Source organism: Bubalus bubalis, chromosome 14 (genome assembly GCF_019923935.1).
Source record: "Bubalus bubalis isolate 160015118507 breed Murrah chromosome 14, NDDB_SH_1, whole genome shotgun sequence".
NCBI lineage: Eukaryota > Metazoa > Chordata > Mammalia > Artiodactyla > Bovidae > Bubalus > Bubalus bubalis.
Window position 1 is genome coordinate 54,109,545 of NC_059170.1, and position 17,849 is coordinate 54,127,393.

Here is a 17,849-nt window from a genome sequence, read left to right on the forward strand (position 1 = left end):
ACAGAGGAGTCTGGTGACTAATTCCTCAACCAGGGATTGAACCCACTATCCCTGCATTTGAAGGGTGAGTCTTAACCACTGGACCACTGGCTAAGTCCCCTGAAGCCACGTCTTAATATGTGAAGCTTTCATCTTCTGGACTAAAGAGATTCTTGATGAAAGTAAAAGAGGAGAGTGAAAAAGCTGGCTTAAAACTCAACATTCAGAAAACTAAGATCATGGAATCCGATCCCATTACTTCATGGCAAATAGATGGGGAAACAGTGACAGACTTTAGTTTTGGGGCTCCAAAATCACTGCAGATGGTGACTGCAGCCATGAAATTAAAAGACGCTTGCTCCTTGGAAGAAATGCTATGACCAACCTAGACAGCATATTAAAAGGCAGAGATATTACTTTGCTAACAAAGGTCTGTCTAGTCAAAGCTATGGTTCTTCCAGTAGTCATGTATGGATGTGAGAGTTGAACCATAAAGAACGCTGAGTGCCGAAGAATGCTTTACAACTGTGCTGTTGGAGAAGACTCTTGCGAGTCCCTTGGACTGCAAGGAGATCCACCAAGTCAATCCTAAAGGAAGTCAGTGCTGAATAAGATGGTTGGATGGCATCACCGACTTGATATACATGAGTTTGAGTAAGCTTCGGGAGTTGGTGATGGATAGGGAAGCCTTGCACGCTGCAGTCCATGGGGCCACAAAGAGTCGGACACGACTGAGCAACTGAACTTCACTTCACTTCACCTTCTGGAGATGCTGGGGGTGGGGAACAGTTTCATTCAGAGTCTAGCAAGTACTGTCTCAATGCTCAGTTGTGTCCAACTCCTTGTGACCCCACGAACTGTAGCCTGCCACGCTACATGGCAGGCTATGTAGCCATGGGATTCTCCAGACAAGAATACTGGAGTGGGTTGCCATTTTCTCCTCCAGGGAATCGTCTCAGTCCGGGACTGCATCCATGTTTCCTGTGCCTCCTGCACTGGCAGGCAGATTCTTTACCACTGAGCCACCCTGGGAAGCCCAAATACTGCCTGGGTTTTTGTATTCTCTAAAGTGTAAGTCGCTCAGTCGTGTCTGACTCCTGCGACCCCATGGACTATACAGTCCATGGAATTCTCTAACTTCCATTCAAATGCTGAGAATCTCATTCTTGAGTTAATCTCTCTCTGTTCTCATTTCTTATAGACAGCTGGGAAAAGCCAGCATGCTTTCAGCCTTCTGCCCATAAATCTTTTTGCTTAGTTTCATGCTCATTAGGTCTATTTTCTATTTTCCAGCTTCACTCCTGGTTATATAAAAGAACATTTAAATCTACAGTGAGACTTTTTTTCTACCTATCAGATTGTCAGAGATGAAAAAGTATGGTTATATTTCAGTGCTAGCAGAGATGTAGGCGAACTGATGTTCTTACTTACTGTTCTGTCCGTTGTTCCTCTATGTATGTGCATGTGTGCTAAGTTGCTTCAGTTGTGTCCAGCTCTTTGCAATCCTATGGACTGTAGCCTGTCAGGCTCCTCTGTCCATGGGATTCTCTAGGCAAGTGGGTTGCCATGCCCTTCTCTAGGGGATGTTCTCAATCCAGGGATCGAACCCAGGTCTCCCGCATTGCAGGCGGATTCTTTACCCTCTGAGCCACCCAGGAAGCTCAAGAATACTGGAATGGGTAGCCTATCCCTTCTCCAGCAGATCTTCCCAACCCAGGAATTGAAACACGGTCTCCTGCATTGCAGGTGGGTTCTTTACCAGCTAAGCTACCAGGGAAGCCTCCTATAGGTAAGGTAATTTTTCCTCTCTGGCTCTGTTCATCTTTGATTTTCTGTTGTTTGAAAATAATTTTGCCAAGATGCTGTTCGGGTGGCATTTATCCTGCTTGGTATTCTCTGAGCTTCTTGGATCTGCGGGTTAGCTCCTGCTATTGATTTGGGGAAATGCTCAGTCATTATTGTTTCAAATATTTCTTCTGTTTCTCCCTCCTCCTTCTGGTGCTCCCATTATAGGTATGTTACACTCTGTGGTTTCCTCACAGTCCTTGGATACTCTATTCTTCTTTTTTCCATCTTCTCTTTGCTTTTCAAGTTTGGAGGGGGTGGGGTGGGTTCTGAGGTTTTTACTGCTATGTCCTCAGGCTCAGAGATTCTTTCCTCAGCCACATCCGGTCTGCCAATAAGTACATCAAAAGACATTCTTCATTTCTGTCACAGTGTTTTGATTCTTCTCGGTTCTGTCGGGATTTCCACCTCTCTGCTCACATTACCCATCTGTTATCGTGTGCTTTCTGTTTTGTCCATTTGCATCCTTAGCATATTAATCATAGTTGTTTCCAATCCCAGGTCTGATCATCCCACCATCCCTACCTTGTCTAGTTCTGATGCTTGCTGTATCTTTTCCAACTGTGTATTTGGAATGCCTTGTCATTTTTTTTTTTCTTGATAGTCAGCCATGATGTACTGGGTAAAAGGAACTGCTGTAAATAGGCCTATGGTCATGCTGTGGTGCGGAGAAGGCAATGGCACCCCACTCCAGTACTCTTGCCTGGAAAATCCCATGGACAGAGGAGCCTGGTAGGCTGCAGTCCATGGGGTTGCTAGGAGTCGGACATGACTGAACGACTTCACTTTCACTTTTCACTTTCATGCACTGGAGAAGGAAATGGCAACCAACTCCAGTGTTCTTGCCTGGAGAATCCCAGGGACGGGGAAGCCTGTTGGGCTGCTGTCTATGGGGTCGCACAGAGTTGGACATGACTGAAGTGACTTAGCATAGCATAGCATAGCATGCCGTGGTGAGGTGTGGGGGGACAGGAAGCATTCTAAGGTCCTATGGCTAGGTCTCAGTCTTCTGGTGAGCCTGTGCCTCTAGACTGTGATGTCACAGACGTGGGATAGAATGGCTTAAGGGGGCTGGAGTTGGGTATTTCCCTTCCTCAGATCAGTTAGGCTCTGATCATAGCCCAGCTGGTTAGTTTCTGGTTGACTAGTTTCTGCTGAGAACAGGCCTTGTTAAGAAGCACAGAATGTCTGGCGTATTTCTAAAATGATTCCTCTGCCAGAAGTATGAGGAGATTCTTCTCCAGTATCTACCATGGGAACCTGATTGGGCTCCAGGGGTAAAACTCACAAAAGTGTGGGAGACCCCTGTGACTGGGCTGGTAACTCTCAGGCTTGTCCACACACAGCCTCCAGGACTTTGTGAATTACAGTCCCGGGGTTCCTCCCTGAGCACTGGCTCCCATGAGGTTGCCACTTGTGAGTCTCTGCTCCCAGAAACTGTCGCTCCAATCTTGGGGGCAGCAGTTTGTCCTATGTCCCTCCCTCCCTTAGGGATCTCAGAGGAATTGTTGGTTTTTCAGTCTGCTAGGGTGGAGTGGTGACTTCCAAGCTCCTTACATGCAGAACCAGAAACTGACTTACTGTTGGTGTGGAAGCTGGTAACTGCTTTACTAAATACCGTATTTTGTAAAAATAAAAATATGTGCCCTTTGACCTAGCATTTCCACCTATGGACAAACTAGCATGAATGCACAAAGATATAAGTACCAGAAGATATTTTTGCAGCAGCATATTTAATATAGGAATGTTGCATAAAATATGCTATACTTACACAAGGGAATGCTACCCAGTTGCTAAAAAGAAATGAAGTAGCTCAATATATCCTGACATGGAAAGAAAGAAATCCAAGACACATTTGTTCAGTGGAAGGAGAAAAAAAGCCAGATTTCAAAAATAGTGTGTTTAAGATTCAATTTTTGTTTAAAATTTACTCATAGTAAAAACAGAGGCATGCTTAGAGAAGAAAGACTATTTTTAAAGAATTTATGCCAGAAAAACTATTGGTTTCCTTTAAGGCACCCTTTTATAAGGCTTTTCCAGTCCTGTGGCCATTGCTGAGTTTTCCAAATTTGCTGGCATATTGACTGCAGCACTTTCACAGCATCATCTTTCAGGATTTGGAATAGCTCAACTGGAATTCCATCACCTCCACTAGCTTTGTTCATAGTGATGCTTTCTAAGGCCCACTTGACTTCACATTCCAGAATGTCTGGCTCTAGGTGAGTGATCACACCATCGTGATTATCTGGGTCGTGAAGATCTTTTTTGTACAGTTCTTCTGTGTATTCTTGCCATCTCTTCTTAATATCTTCTGCTTCTGTTAGGTCCATACCATTTCTGTCCTTTATCGAGCCCATTTTTGCATGAAATGTTCCTTTGGTATCTCTGATTTTCTTGAAGAGATCCCTAGTCTTTCCCATTCTGTTGTTTTCCTCTATTTCTTTGCATTGATCGCTGAAGAAGGCTTTCTTATCTCTTCTTGCTATTCTTTGGAACTCTGCGTTCAGATGTTTATATGTTTCCTTTTCTCCTTTGCTTTTCACTTCTCTTCTTTTCGCAGCTATTTGTAAGGCCTCCTCAGACAGCCATTTTGCTTTTTTGCATTTCTTTTCCATGGGGATGGTCTTGATCCCTGTCTCCTGTACAGTGTCACGAACCTCATTCCATAGTTCATCAGGCACTCTATCTATCAGATCTAGGCCCTTAAATCTATTTCTAACTTCCACTGTATAATCATAAGGGATTTGATTTAGATCATACCTGAATGGTCTAGTGGTTTTCCCTACTTTCTTCAATTTAAGTCTGAATTTGGCAATAAGGAGTTCATGGTCTGAGCCACAGTCAGCTCCTGGTCTTGTTTTTGCTGACTGTATAGAGCTTCTCCATCTTTGGCTGCAAAGAATATAATCAATCTGATTTTGGTGTTGACCATCTGGTGATGTCCATGTGTAGAGTCTTCTCTTGTGTTGTTGGAAGAGGGTGTTTGTTATGACCAGTGCATTTTCTTGGCAAAACTCTATTAGTCTTTGCCCTGCTTCATTCCGTATTCCAAGGCCAAATTTGCCTGTTACTCCAGGTGTTTCTTGACTTCCTACTTTTGCATTCCAGACCCCTATAATGAAAAGGACATCTTTTTTGGGTGTTAGTTCTGAAAGGTCTTGTAGGTCTTCATTGAACCATTCAACTTCAGCTTCTTCAGCGTTACTGGTTGGGGCATAGGCTTGGATTACTGTGATATTGAATGGTTTGCCTTGGAAACAGAGATCATTCTGTCGTTTTTTGAGTTTGCATCCAAGTACTGCATTTCGGACTCTTTTGTTGACTATGATGGCCACTCCATTTCTTCTGAGGGATTCCTGCCCACAGTAGTAGATATAATGGTCATCTGAGTTAAATTCACCCATACCAGTCCATTTCAGTTCGCTGATTCCTAGAATGTCGACATTCACTCTTGCCATCTCTTGTTTGACCACTTCCAATTTGTCTTTCCAATCCCAAAGAAAGGCAATGCCAAAGAATGCTCAAACTACTGCACAATTGCACTCACCTCACACGCTAGTAAAGTAATGCTCAAAATTCTCCAAGCCAGGCTTCAGCAATATGTGAACCGTGAACTTCCTGATGTTCAAGCTGGTTTTAGAAAAGGCAGAGGAACTGGAGATCAAATTGCCAACATCCGCTGGATCATGGAAAAAGCAAGAGAGTTCCAGAAAAGCATCTATTTCTGCTTTATCAACTATGCCAAAGCCTTTGACTATGTGGATCACAATAAACTGTGGAAAATTCTTCAAGAGTTGGGAATACCAGACCACCTGATCTGCCTCTTGAGAAATTTGTATGCAGGTCAGGAAGCAACAGTTAGCACCGGACATGGAACAACAGACTGGTTCCAAATAGGAAAAGGAGTTCGTCAAGGCTGTATATTGTCACCCTGTTTATTTAACTTCTATGCAGAGTACATCATGAGAAATGCTGGACTGGAAGAAACACAAGCTGGAATTAAGATTGCCAAGAGAAATCTCAATAACCTCAGCTATGCAGATGACACCACCCTTATGGCAGAAAGTGAAGAGGAACTCAAAAGCCTCTTGATGAAAGTGAAAGTGGAGAGTGAAAAAGTTGGCTTAAAGCTCAACATTCAGAAAACGAAGATCATGGCATCCGGTCCCATCACTTCATGAGAAATAGATGGGGAAACAGTGGAAATAGTGTCAGACTTTATTTTTCTGGGCTCCAAAATCACTGCAGATGGTGACTGCAGCCATGAAATTAAAAGATGCTTACTCCTTGGAAGGAAAGTTATGACCAACCTAGATAGCATATTCAAAAGCAGAGACATTACTTTGCCAACAAAGGTCCGTCTTGTCAAGGCTGTGGTTTTTCCTGTGGTGATGTATGGATGTGAGAGTTGGACTGTGAAGAAGGCTGAGCGCCGAAGAATTGATGCTTTTGAACTGTGGTGTTGGAGAAGACTCTTGAGAGTCCCTTGGACTGCAAGGAGATCCAACCAGTCCATTCTGAAGGAGATCAGCCCTGGGATTTCTTTGGAAGGAATGATGCTAAAGCTGAAACTCCAGTACGTTGGCCACCTCACGCGAAGAGTTGACTCATTGGAAAAGACTCTGATGCTGGGAGGGATTGGGGGCAAGAGGAGAAGGGGTAAACAGAGGATGAGATGGCTGGATGGCATCACTGACTCGATGGACGTGAGTCTGAGTGAACTCTGGGAGTTGGTGATGGACAGGGAGGCCTGGCATACTGTGATTCATGGGGTCGCAAAGAGTCAGACACGACTGAGCGACTGATCTGATCTGATCTTTATAAGGCTGTTGATGTTTATATAAGGCTGTTACTTAATGACATTTGTCTTTAATGAACATGTACTTGATAATTAGGTAAAAATTCAAGTAAGAAAATAGGAACAGATAGAGCTAGTTAAGAATGATAGAAGAGGAGACTTCCCTGGTGGTCCAGTAGTTGAGACTCCGCACTCCCAATGCAACCCAATGGAATGCAGCACACCAGGCTTCCCTGGCCATCACCAACTCCCGGAGCTTGATCAAACTCATGTCCATTGAGTCAGTGATGCCATCCAACCATCTCCTCCTCTGTCATCCCCTTCTCCTCCTGCTTTCAATCTTTTCCAACATCAGGTTCTTTTTAAATCAATCAGTTCTTTGCATCAGGTGGCCAAAGTATTGGAATTTCAGCTTCAGCATCAGCTCCTCCAATGAATATTCAGGACTGATCTCCTTCAGAATGGACTGGTTTGATCTCCTTGCAGTCCAAGGGACTCTCAAGAGTCTTTAACACCACAATTCAAAAGCATCAATTCTTCAGCGCTCAGCTTTCTTTATAGTTCAACTCGGACATCCATACACGACTACTGGAAAAACCATAGCCCGGACTAGACGGACCTTTGTTGGCAAAGTAATGTCTCTGCTTTTTAATATGCTGTCTAGGTTAGTCATAACTTTCCTTCCAAGGAGTAAGCATCTTTTAATTTCATGGCTGCAGTCACCATCTGCAGTGATTTTGGAGCCCCAAAAAATAAAGTCAGCCACTGTTTCCACTGTTTCCCCATCTATTTGCCATGAAGTGATGGGACCAGATGCCATGATCTTAGTTGTTTGAATGTTGAGTTTTAAACCAACTTTTTCACTTTCCTCTTTCACTTTCATCAAGAGGCTCCTTAGTTCTTCTTTGCTTTCTGCCATAAGGGTGGTGTCATCTGTGTATCTGAGGTTATTGACATTTCTACCAGCAATCTTGATTCCAGCTTGTGCTTCATCCAGCCCGGCATTTCACATGATGTACTCCTCATATAAGTTAAATAAGCAGGGTGACAATATACAGCCTTGACGTACTCCTTTCCCTATTTGGAACTAGTCTGTTGTTCCGTGTCTAGTTCTGTTGCTTCTTGACCTGCATACAGATTTCTCAAGAGGCAGGTAAGGTGGTCTGGTATTCCCATTTCTTGAAGAATTTTCCAGAGTTTGTTGTGATCCACACAAAGGCTTTGGTGTAGTCAATAAAGCAGAAATAGATGTTTTTCTGGAACTCTCTTGCTTTTTCGATGATCCAACAGATGTTGACAAATTGATCTCTGGTTCTTCTGCCTTTTCTAAATCCAGATTGAACATCTGGAAGTTCACAGTTCATGTACTGTTGAAGCCTGACTTGGAGAATTTTGAGCATTAGTTTGCTAGCATGTGAGATGAGTGCAATTGTGCAGTAGTTTGAACATTCTTTGGCATTGCCTTTCTTTGGGATTGGAATGAAAACTGACCTTTTTCAGTCCTGTGGCCACTGCTGAGTTTTCCAGATTTGCTGGCATATTGAGTGCAGCACTTTAACATAGATGCAGTTGATTACATCATCGGCCGCTGGTGTTTGATTAGACTCCAGCCCTGCTTGCCTTCTTGAGGTCAGGGGGTGGGATTGAAAGTTCCAACCTTCTAATCACAGAGTTGCTCCCCTGGTAACCAGCCCATACTTCAGTTCAGTTCAGTTCAGTCTCTCAGTTGTGTCTGACTCTTTGCAACCCCATGAATCGCAGTACGCCAGGCCTCCCTGTCCGTCACCAACTCCCGGAATTTACCCAAACTCATGTCCATCTAGTCGGTAATGCCATCCAGCCATCTCATCCTCTGTCGTCCCCTTCTCCTCTTGCCCCCAATCCCTCCCAGCATCAGGGTCTTTTCTAATGAGTCAACTCTTCGCATGAGGTGGCCAAAGTATCAGTCCTTCCAAAGAACACCCAGGACCGATCTCCTTTAGGATGGACTGGTTGGATCTCCTTGCAGTCCAAGGGACTCTCAAGAGTCTTCTCCAACACCACACTTCAAAAGCATCAATTCTTCAGTGCTCAGCTTTCATCACAGTCCAACTCTCACATCCATACATGACCACAGGAAAAACCATAGCCTTGACTAGACGGACCTTTGTTGGCAAAGTAATGTCTCTGCTTTTGAATACGCTATAAGCATTTAGGGAACTGTTATCCAGGAACCATGGATCAAAAGAAAATACATATCTGGTCATCTGAATATATATGTATTTCACATCAATCATAATACTGCACATCCTAATGTAGTATAACATATGTTTTTCCTAAATGATTAATTTCATGCAATTCAGATTTTACATAGTGACCTGCCTGTTGTTGTTTTTACAAACCCTGTGAATTTTCTAACAGAAGTCCCGGTGGGGATTTGGGTGCCAAAAAGAAAAAGAAGAAACAGAAGAGAAAAAAGGAGAAACCAAATTCTGGAGGCACCAAGTCAGACTCAGCATCCGATTCCCAGGAGATTAAGATTCAGCCGCCTTCAAAAGTGAGAACTGTGTTTTATTTTAATCTCCGTGGTGTTGTATGCCTGTGAAAGCGGGTCTGGGCAGCTTAGGCAAGCACCCTGTTGGGGCAGAGGTGTAGTTAGGGTGTGCCATCACCGTGTACTGCATGGCAGGGTTCTCTGTGGGATATTTACAGCTTTCCCAGAACTCACGTTGGCACCCAGATAACTAAGCAGTTTGCGCTGGGCCTCTGTGTGTGTGTGTGTGGTCTGCCTACAACTCACCCCTTTCTCAGCAAACTAGTTTGTAGCTTGTAATCATAGAAGGAAGTCTGTGTGACCTTGTTAGGTTTTTAAGTTACACTTAATGTTTGATTCCTTTTTGTTCAGAAGATATTCACATTTTTTATTTTCCTGGGTGTCTGTCTAATTACTTGAATACAGCACCATCAGGCAGCAGATTTCAGCGGGAGCCACCATGGGTAAGTCTCCTGTTGACTTTGCCTTGGACCAGTCTGCAGCGGCCAACCCTAATTCCATTGCCAGAAGATGGAAATAACCAAACCAGAAGTGGTCTAGCTGGGCCCTGTGTCCTGTATCCCTCTGGAGGTGCTGATGCCAGATGCCCCTTCCCTGGGGTCACCCCAGTCACCTTGGCTGCAAATACAGACCTCGTGTGCTAGGCCCAGGAAAGACAGAACTCTTGATGCCAGACACAGCAAAAAGGGGGTAGAGTTAGGCATGTAACAAAACAGGTTATCTGATTGTTGTAGCTCCAGGTGAGCTGGGGAACGCATGGTATCCTGGCAGAAGCTCGGTCCTGGCCCTGTGGCTATCGAGCCAGGTGCCTCTGCCAGGCTTGCCCCTCCCAAAGCTACCCAACTCACAGGCTCTCGTGAAGTTATAATCAGACCATCTTTATTATGTGGTTTTTATACTGTATACGTGGCAGTTGTTACGGTTACACAAGTTTTGTGGGGTCTAAATTTCTTTCTTGCACAAAGTTTACATCATATGACAGTGGGTGAGTCTGGCAGGTGGTTTTGTTGTTGTTGTTATCAGTTTTACACATAAGGACCAGGAATCACCAAGAAGGAAAATTACTTGCCCCAGTTTTTCCCTAACTGCTTTTGTGGGGTGAGAAGAAAGTGCAGTCTCCATGGATAGATTTTCAATCTGGTTCTCAGATAATAAATAGTCTATCCACAGTTATAAGTTCCAAGGTAACTCGTATAAGCTGGCAAGATATCTTTTTTATTTCTCAAGGTTGCTTCATCAGATAAATGTAGTGTTACTTACATGCATTCATGACTATCTCCTTCTTCCTTCTGTTCTCATCACCAGCTGCTGCCAGTCCCCGCACCCCTGGTGATTTTGGGTCCTTCCCCTACCTCTGGTCACTTAGAAGCAGCTACATAATGGGAATTTGGGATTAGCAGATGCAGACTCTTACATATAGGATGGATAAACAACAAGGGGTTTCCCTGATAGCTCAGTTGGTAAAGAATCCACCTGCAATGCAGGAAACCCCGGTTCGATCCCTGGGTCGGGAAGATCCACTGGAGAAGGGCTGGCTAGCCACTCCAGTATTCTGGCCTGGAGAATAGGCTACCCACTCCAATATTCCTGGGCTTCCCTTGTGGCTCAGCTGGTAAAGAATCCGCCTGCAATGCCAGAGACCTGGGTTTGAGCCCTAGGCTAGGAAGAGCCCCTGGAGAAGGGAAAGGCTACTCATTCCATTGTTCTGGCCTGGAGAATTCCATGGACGGTATAATAGTCCATGGGGTTGCAAAGAGCCAGACATGACTGATCAACTTTCACTTTCTTTCACAAACAACAAAACCCTACTGTATAGCACAAGAAACTATATTCGACATTCTGTGACAAACCATAATGGAAAAGAATATGAAAAAGAATGCATCTGTGTATAACTGAGTCACTTTGGGGCACAGCATTGTAAATCAACTCTACTTCAAAAAAATTTTTAATTAAAAATAAAACGAGTGGATGAATAGAATTTTAAGGAAAAGGAACCAGGCAAGGCAGGAGGAACTGCTAGTATGACGTGGTAGAGAAAGTCTTTCTTTTTTAGTGAAGTCAAAATTGTTTTAATGTGGGCTTTTCACTGCATCTTAAAAACTGAGGCTCCTTTCCCCTAAACTGATGCCAGCTCAACATAAAACCATCAATTACAGTGACTTTTAGAGATTCTTTAGTTTCAAGAATATTGTGGTTTATGCTCAAGAACCAAAATAAAATATTTGGGTTCTTATATACTTCATGGTGATTAAAGACTTGGACATTTTTTCCATGGTATTAAATTGGAAACTAGTGGACAAGGAGTACAGTTGGTGTTTAGTATTTCCCAAGGAGCAGATAAGGAGAAGGAGAGGCATGTCTGACTCTTACATCGGAAATACAGCAGTGGGAGACTAATGTGGGATCCTTACCCAGTCTCACCTTTCTAAACACTCCATTTGGTGCTATTCCAGAAGGTGATTGGATAGGTTTAAGAATTTACCATAGCCGAGTTTACTGCCCTGTCACTGTGGATTTGAAAGTTGCACTTACTTGAATCTACTTTAAGAGCATCATCTGTAAAAACATTGAATCACTGTGTTGTACACCTGAAGTTAATATAACATTGTAAATCAACTAGACTCATTTAAAAGAGAGCATTGAATACTGAGCATTGGGATATAGCTACTTCATGAATGGTGATTTTATATAAAGACTGCTGGTCAGCCTGCTTAGGCAGAAACCACTCTGAGGGTTTCTTCATGGAAACGGGGTATACCATCATTGACTTCCTTGAAACAAAGATGCTGATGCATGTTTGTTATGAAAGAGTTAGAGTTTGGTATATTCATGTTAGAGGATTTAACTCAAATAGCAGGAAAGAATTACTATGGCAAATTCAGTGCAGACAGTGTAGATATATTTTTGTAAGACTAGGTTCTACTTGGCCTATTGTAACATAAATGGATGCATGTTCAAGCATTATTAGCTTAAATATACTGTCCTCTTACTTTCTGTGTAAGTTGTAAGTCTCTTCATTGTGTTTTGGGGCTCAGATGGATGTAAATTCATTTGGCTAGGAATCTGTTACTTTTGTGTTGGAGGCTCAAAGGAGACCCAAAAAGAGACATCTAAAACTACAATAAGTCAGAACAACAATATAACTTTGTTAAATTAGTATGTGTAATTGATGTATGAACCTGATGATTTAGACCTCAATCAAAATATAAGATAACAGCTTACAATATTTGTGGTAGGCCTGGGTGATGCTGTTAGACTTCCAAGTGGAGATACCAAGACTTTAACCTACTTCTAGTTAGATTCCAGCACTTTGTTTCTTGGAATCATTTTAGGAGCAAGAATCTTAAGGGAACCTAGTGAGTCAAACTACCACAGGATGATCTGTATTAAATATTTTGTACTGGGGCTTCCCTGGTGGCTCAGATGGTAAAGAATATGCCTGGAATGCAGGAGACTTGGGCTTGATCCCTGGGTTGGGAAGATCCCCTGAAGAAGAGAATGGCTACCCACTCCAGTATTCTTGCCTGGAGAATTCTATGGATAGAGGAGGCTGGTGGGCTATAATCCACGGGATCACAAAGAGTTGGACACAACTGAGCGACTAAGACTTTGACGCTGAGTCAAACAAGTCAGCTTCCCAGATAAAAGGATTTACTCCAGGTCACCGACTTCAGATTCAGAATTGAACTAAGTCCAGACCTGCTGTTAATAAACCACTGAGGGTCGATGGTACCTTTCCTTGGTGCCTGTGATGTTGACAAGAACTGAAAGTCCTGAGACTCTTTCTAACCACTTCTGAACCCACAGCGAAGAGCGTTCTTTGTATGGCATCAAAATCCTAAAACTCATCAGTAATTTTGCATGTTGAGAAAACCTCACCAATTTCCATATTCAGTCTTATGTCCCAAGGAGTCGGACACGACTGAGCGACTGATCTGATCTGATTACATCATTTGAGGGATTTTCCAGAAAAAAAAAAAAAAGAGCTAAGGAATCTTCAGAAATGCCAGAAATATTGGTTTTAAGGAAGGAACTTTAGTATTTAAAGGCATTGTCAATTTTATAGACTGAGGATACACTTTACTAAAAAGGAAGGTTATTTACCACACTTGGGTTGGGGCTAACAGGCTATGGTTGTAAAAGGTTCTGAATTCGTGGAGGAAACTGCACATCCTCATTGAAGGATTTGTTTCTGGTGGAGCATCAGAATTAGTAGCGGGTGGGGTGTGGTCCAGGATAAGGCATCCTTTGAGAGTCCTTTCTTGATGAACTTCCTCCTCCACCCAGCACTAAGTTCAGATTTCTTTCTTTCTTTTAATGAACTAAAATTTGCCTTGTCCACCTCGTTTCCATTCTAGAAGTTCTTTCTTTTGTCCCCGAATTGCTCCTGCCAAGCATTAACTCCAGCAGTGAAGCCAGAACCAGGGGCTGACTGGCTGCTGTATGATGCTCACGTTTGCATTGCACGGCAGCCCTTTCTGCTGCTCCACTCACATGAGTAATTAACCATGAGGACCATTTGCAGATGTTTGGGAAACTGAAGCAAACATTGGCTTGATTTACTAGAGATTTTCCAGACTGTCAGAACCCCATTAAACCTATAGGACTGTTGTTGCCTTTATCCTGTACCTTTGCTTATATTTTAATGTGTTAGCATACTTGAGCCCAGGGTCCACGCTTAGAAGAGGATCGTGCGTTTTTCCAGCGAACGCTGTAGCCTCCGAGGCAGGCGTGCATGTACCTGCTGCCCTAGGTTTGGAAGCAGCGGCAGCTTCCTCATGCTCTGTGTCTGTGTGTCTTTGCTGTTGTAGAATTCCACCATCCCAATGCAGAAGTTGCAGGATATCCAGAGGGCAATGGAGCTGTTATCTGCATGCCAGGGCCCCGCCAGAAACATTGATGAGGCTGCCAAACACAGATACCAGTTTTGGGACACACAGCCGGTACCCAAACTAAGTAAGCCTTTCTGCCTTTTCCCTCCGGAAACAAAGCGGGGTTAACAACAACAAAAAACACAAAAAGAGACTTGATTTCACTTATATGATTTGTTTCAGACCACAGATTCTGAGTCATATTTTTCCTATTAAAATAAATATTGAGCGATGACATTGGCTTTTAGTAACAACAATTTTAATATAACCCCTGTGCCTACAAAAAAATCTAGTGTCCCCACACTTCAAACATTAGTGTATGAAGTATATAGATATACACATAAAAGAGGAGTCTCCCCACTGCCAGTGTTTTGGTTCCAGTCTTCATGGAGTGGTTTTTCCTTCTACATAAATTTTTAGCAGTCTCACACCTCAGTTATCCCAGAAGACACAGGAAATTTGCCTATTAAATCTTACTGAAATAGAAAATTTTGCTCTGTTAACAGTAGGATTCTGAACATTCACCGATGGTGTTAATGATTACCAGTGTGATAACACTGCGTCTAAGTGAATCGGGACGCCTTGTGAAGGCCTTTGTAAGGGCTCTGGGTCACGTCAGAACTTCATTACTGGTCCTCTTCCTGCAGTGCCAGGCCTGCTCCATCATATTTCACTTAAACTTCTACCACTTAAGTTTCTGTAAACATAATTCCATTGTTACCCTTTCACATTATGCAAAAAAAAAAAAAAAAGAATAAAATTGGCCAAAAAGTTCATTGAGCTTTCTCCATACCGTCTTGTGGAAAGACCAGAATGAACTTTTTGGCCAACCCAACAGATGCTCTAAATGCCATAAAAATGCTTATCAGTGTATTACAAGCTCAACCTGTTGCTTTGACTTATGTTTATATGAAGATAAATAATTGTATCATTTCCATATATTTCTTCAATGATAGTTCCAGATTCAAAATTTAATGTATAATATATAATATTTAATATAAGGGGTTCATTGCCATCCCAAAGTCTTATTAGCCAAGTTATGTACAGATAGCCAGTTTCATCATTTATAAAGCAGGAAACAATTGTCCTCCATGCCTTCAAATCATGGATTTCAAACTTTTTAAAAGGGATTGTTCCTTTACCACCCACGCTCACCCCACGCAGCTTCAAAAGCAAGAGCTTCAGAGCGTGAACAGAAGCAGAAAGCAGTGATCTTCCCTTGATTTTAAGTCTCTAGAAATTATTTGGTGAGGAAAGAAGACCCTCTAGAATGAATTTACTGGATTTTAAATGACACTGAATTGAGTGACCATTGGCTAAAGGGAATGAAGGTTTATTGATCTGAATGTATTGGGTTTGGCTAAATGCTGCTGGTGGCTTTTGGGTCATGGCTCAGGGGAGAAGAAAGTCTCTTTAGCTGGCACCCACCCCAGTGCACCAGCCGTCTGCTCACCTCATTTTAGCCCCTCCCCTAAATCCTTGCCTTCTCTATGCACTTCAGTTAAGGCAGAGCCAGGTTAATGGCCGAAGAGGGAACCTGAGGTTGGGGAGAATGTTTGAAAGTCAGGGAGACTATCTCATCGTCTCTCTCCAGAGCTCTATTCCAGTTCAGTCAAACACACCCCGCTGTTTGGAGCTGCCTGAATGGGGTGAGCCCCTGGTGTTGTGTACATCAGCCAAGCCCTAAGAGCAACTCCCCAGGGACCCCAAGGGAGCAGCTGGGCACCTGACCACTGGGCTGACCTGAGGGAGCCTGAGGTACTCATGTAGGGATGAGCTGGTAGACTGGAGATAAGATGAATAGCAAAGTCGGGGATTAGGAGGAGAGAAAAGAAACCCTTTAGGGTGGGTGCAAACTCTGTGACTTCCCCCTGTAAAAAGGTCTGCGATGGTAAGAACTGTACCTGAAGGTCATTTATTCAGCAGATGTTTGTTGAGTATCTGTTGTATATGCCAGGCGCTGGGATACAGACACAGGAGCCAGTAGAGGGAAAGCAGGGTTAACAGTGAGCAGGTAGGGAGGACATATCCACATAGGAAGAGCTTTCGTTGAGGAGGATGCTATGAAAAAGTGGTGTGTAACTTAAGTCTGAAGAAGCAGGAGCGGCTGGCCACGTGAAAGGCCAGGGACAGCCTTTTGAGCAAAGGCCCAGCCCGAGGGAGGCCGGTGGGGCAGATGTGCTGAGGGTGGCCAGACAGGCAACAGGCCACGGCCAAGGGGCTGGATTTTATCCCAGCTACACTGGGAAGTTCCAGAGGAAGGACTGGAAAAGGGCACCTTTGTGGAAATCGCTGGAGACACTGATGGCTTGAACTGTGCTGCCAGCAGCCCGGACAGAAGTAGGCAGTCCTGAACTGAATTTTGGATTGTGCTGGGAGGGGTCAGAGGTCATTGCAGCCCTTGCCCCGTTTGTTGAAAAACAGAGTTAAACAGAAAACATCTCTAAGACTGTCATAGCAAACCTACATTGCCGGCAGTTGTGCTGTATGATTAGTCTCTAGTCTGAGGCTTCAGATTGAGGAATCACTATTGTTTTCTTATGTCCAGTTTGCCATCGGATGACGAGTTATATCTCCTGTAATTGTTCAGATAGCAGTTAACCTCCACCTCCACGTAACTACCTTACTTCCTCTAAAGGTAGCTGAAACAGTATAGTATTTTTAAAGATTATGTGAAACTCAGTAGCCCTAAAGCATGCTTTTGTTTCCTGTAACTGACCGTTTGGGGTCATCGGAACACTTTGTAATTGAAACATCTCTCTTTTTGTTTTTTTTCTCCTTCTCCCTGTATCTAGATGAAGTAATAACGTCTCATGGCGCAATTGAAGCTGATAAAGAAAACGTGCGTCAGGAACCATACTCCCTGCCACAGGGTTTTATGTGGGACACTTTAGACTTGGGTAATGCCGAAGTGGTAAGTAAAACCTTAGACCTCAGTCCCCGCGTTGGCTTGGGTTGCTGCTGTGTCGTTCCCTAGCGTCACAGGTGGGACACATGTTTGGTCTCATAGCTCCGGGAGCTGTACACCTTGCTGAATGAGAATTACGTCGAGGATGATGACAACATGTTCCGGTTTGACTACTCGCCCGAGTTCCTGCTGTGGTGAGTCTCGTGGTTGCCAGTGCCTGGTGGGGATGCGACTGCAGTGGGGTTGGGCTGTCTTTCTCTGTCCCTGTGTTCTTGGACACTCAGCACACTCGTTTTCCTTGCCTGTGTTGACTTCAGGGCTCTGCGTCCCCCAGGCTGGCTCCTTCAGTGGCACTGTGGAGTCAGGGTGTCTTCGAACAAAAAACTGGTGGGGTTTATCAGTGCCATCCCCGCAAACATTCGGATCTATGACAGGTACGTGGTGAAGCTTGTCCCTTGTTGATTTTGACGTATTGCTTCTCCAAGAATTGTGGTTAGAATAGGCTTCTTTTAAGACATACAGATGGCTAACAAACACATGAAAAAATGCTCAACATCACTCATTATCAGAGAAATGCAAATCAAAACCACTATGAGGTACCATTTCACACCAGTCAGAATGGCTGCGATCCAAAAGTCTACAAGCAATAAATGCTGGAGAGGGTGTGGAGAAAAGGGACCCCTCTTACACTGTTGGTGGGAATGCAAACTAGTACAGCCACTATGGAGAACAGTGTGGAGATTCCTTAAAAAACTGGAAATAGAACTGCCTTATGACCCAGCAATCCACTGCTGGGCATACACACTGAGGAAACCAGAAAGGAAAGAGACACGTGTACCCCAATGTTCATCGCAGCACTGTTTATAATAGCCAGGACATGGAAGCAACCTAGATGTCCATCAGCAGATGAATGGA

General features: G+C 43.7%; 1 protein-coding gene across 2 annotated transcripts in view; it reads left to right on the forward strand.

Moving 5' to 3' along the window:
• NMT2 (N-myristoyltransferase 2) overlaps positions 1–17,849 on the forward strand; it is a 59,675-nt gene that overhangs the window by 20,477 nt on the left and 21,349 nt on the right. For both annotated transcript variants that reach the window (XM_044928096.1, XM_025264365.2), the window contains exons 2-6: positions 9,023–9,158; positions 13,967–14,111; positions 16,822–16,940; positions 17,037–17,128; positions 17,252–17,368. In XM_044928096.1, the coding sequence (XP_044784031.1) occupies positions 9,023–9,158; positions 13,967–14,111; positions 16,822–16,940; positions 17,037–17,128; positions 17,252–17,368 (609 nt within the window). The remainder of the gene's footprint in view (positions 1–9,022; positions 9,159–13,966; positions 14,112–16,821; positions 16,941–17,036; positions 17,129–17,251; positions 17,369–17,849) is intronic.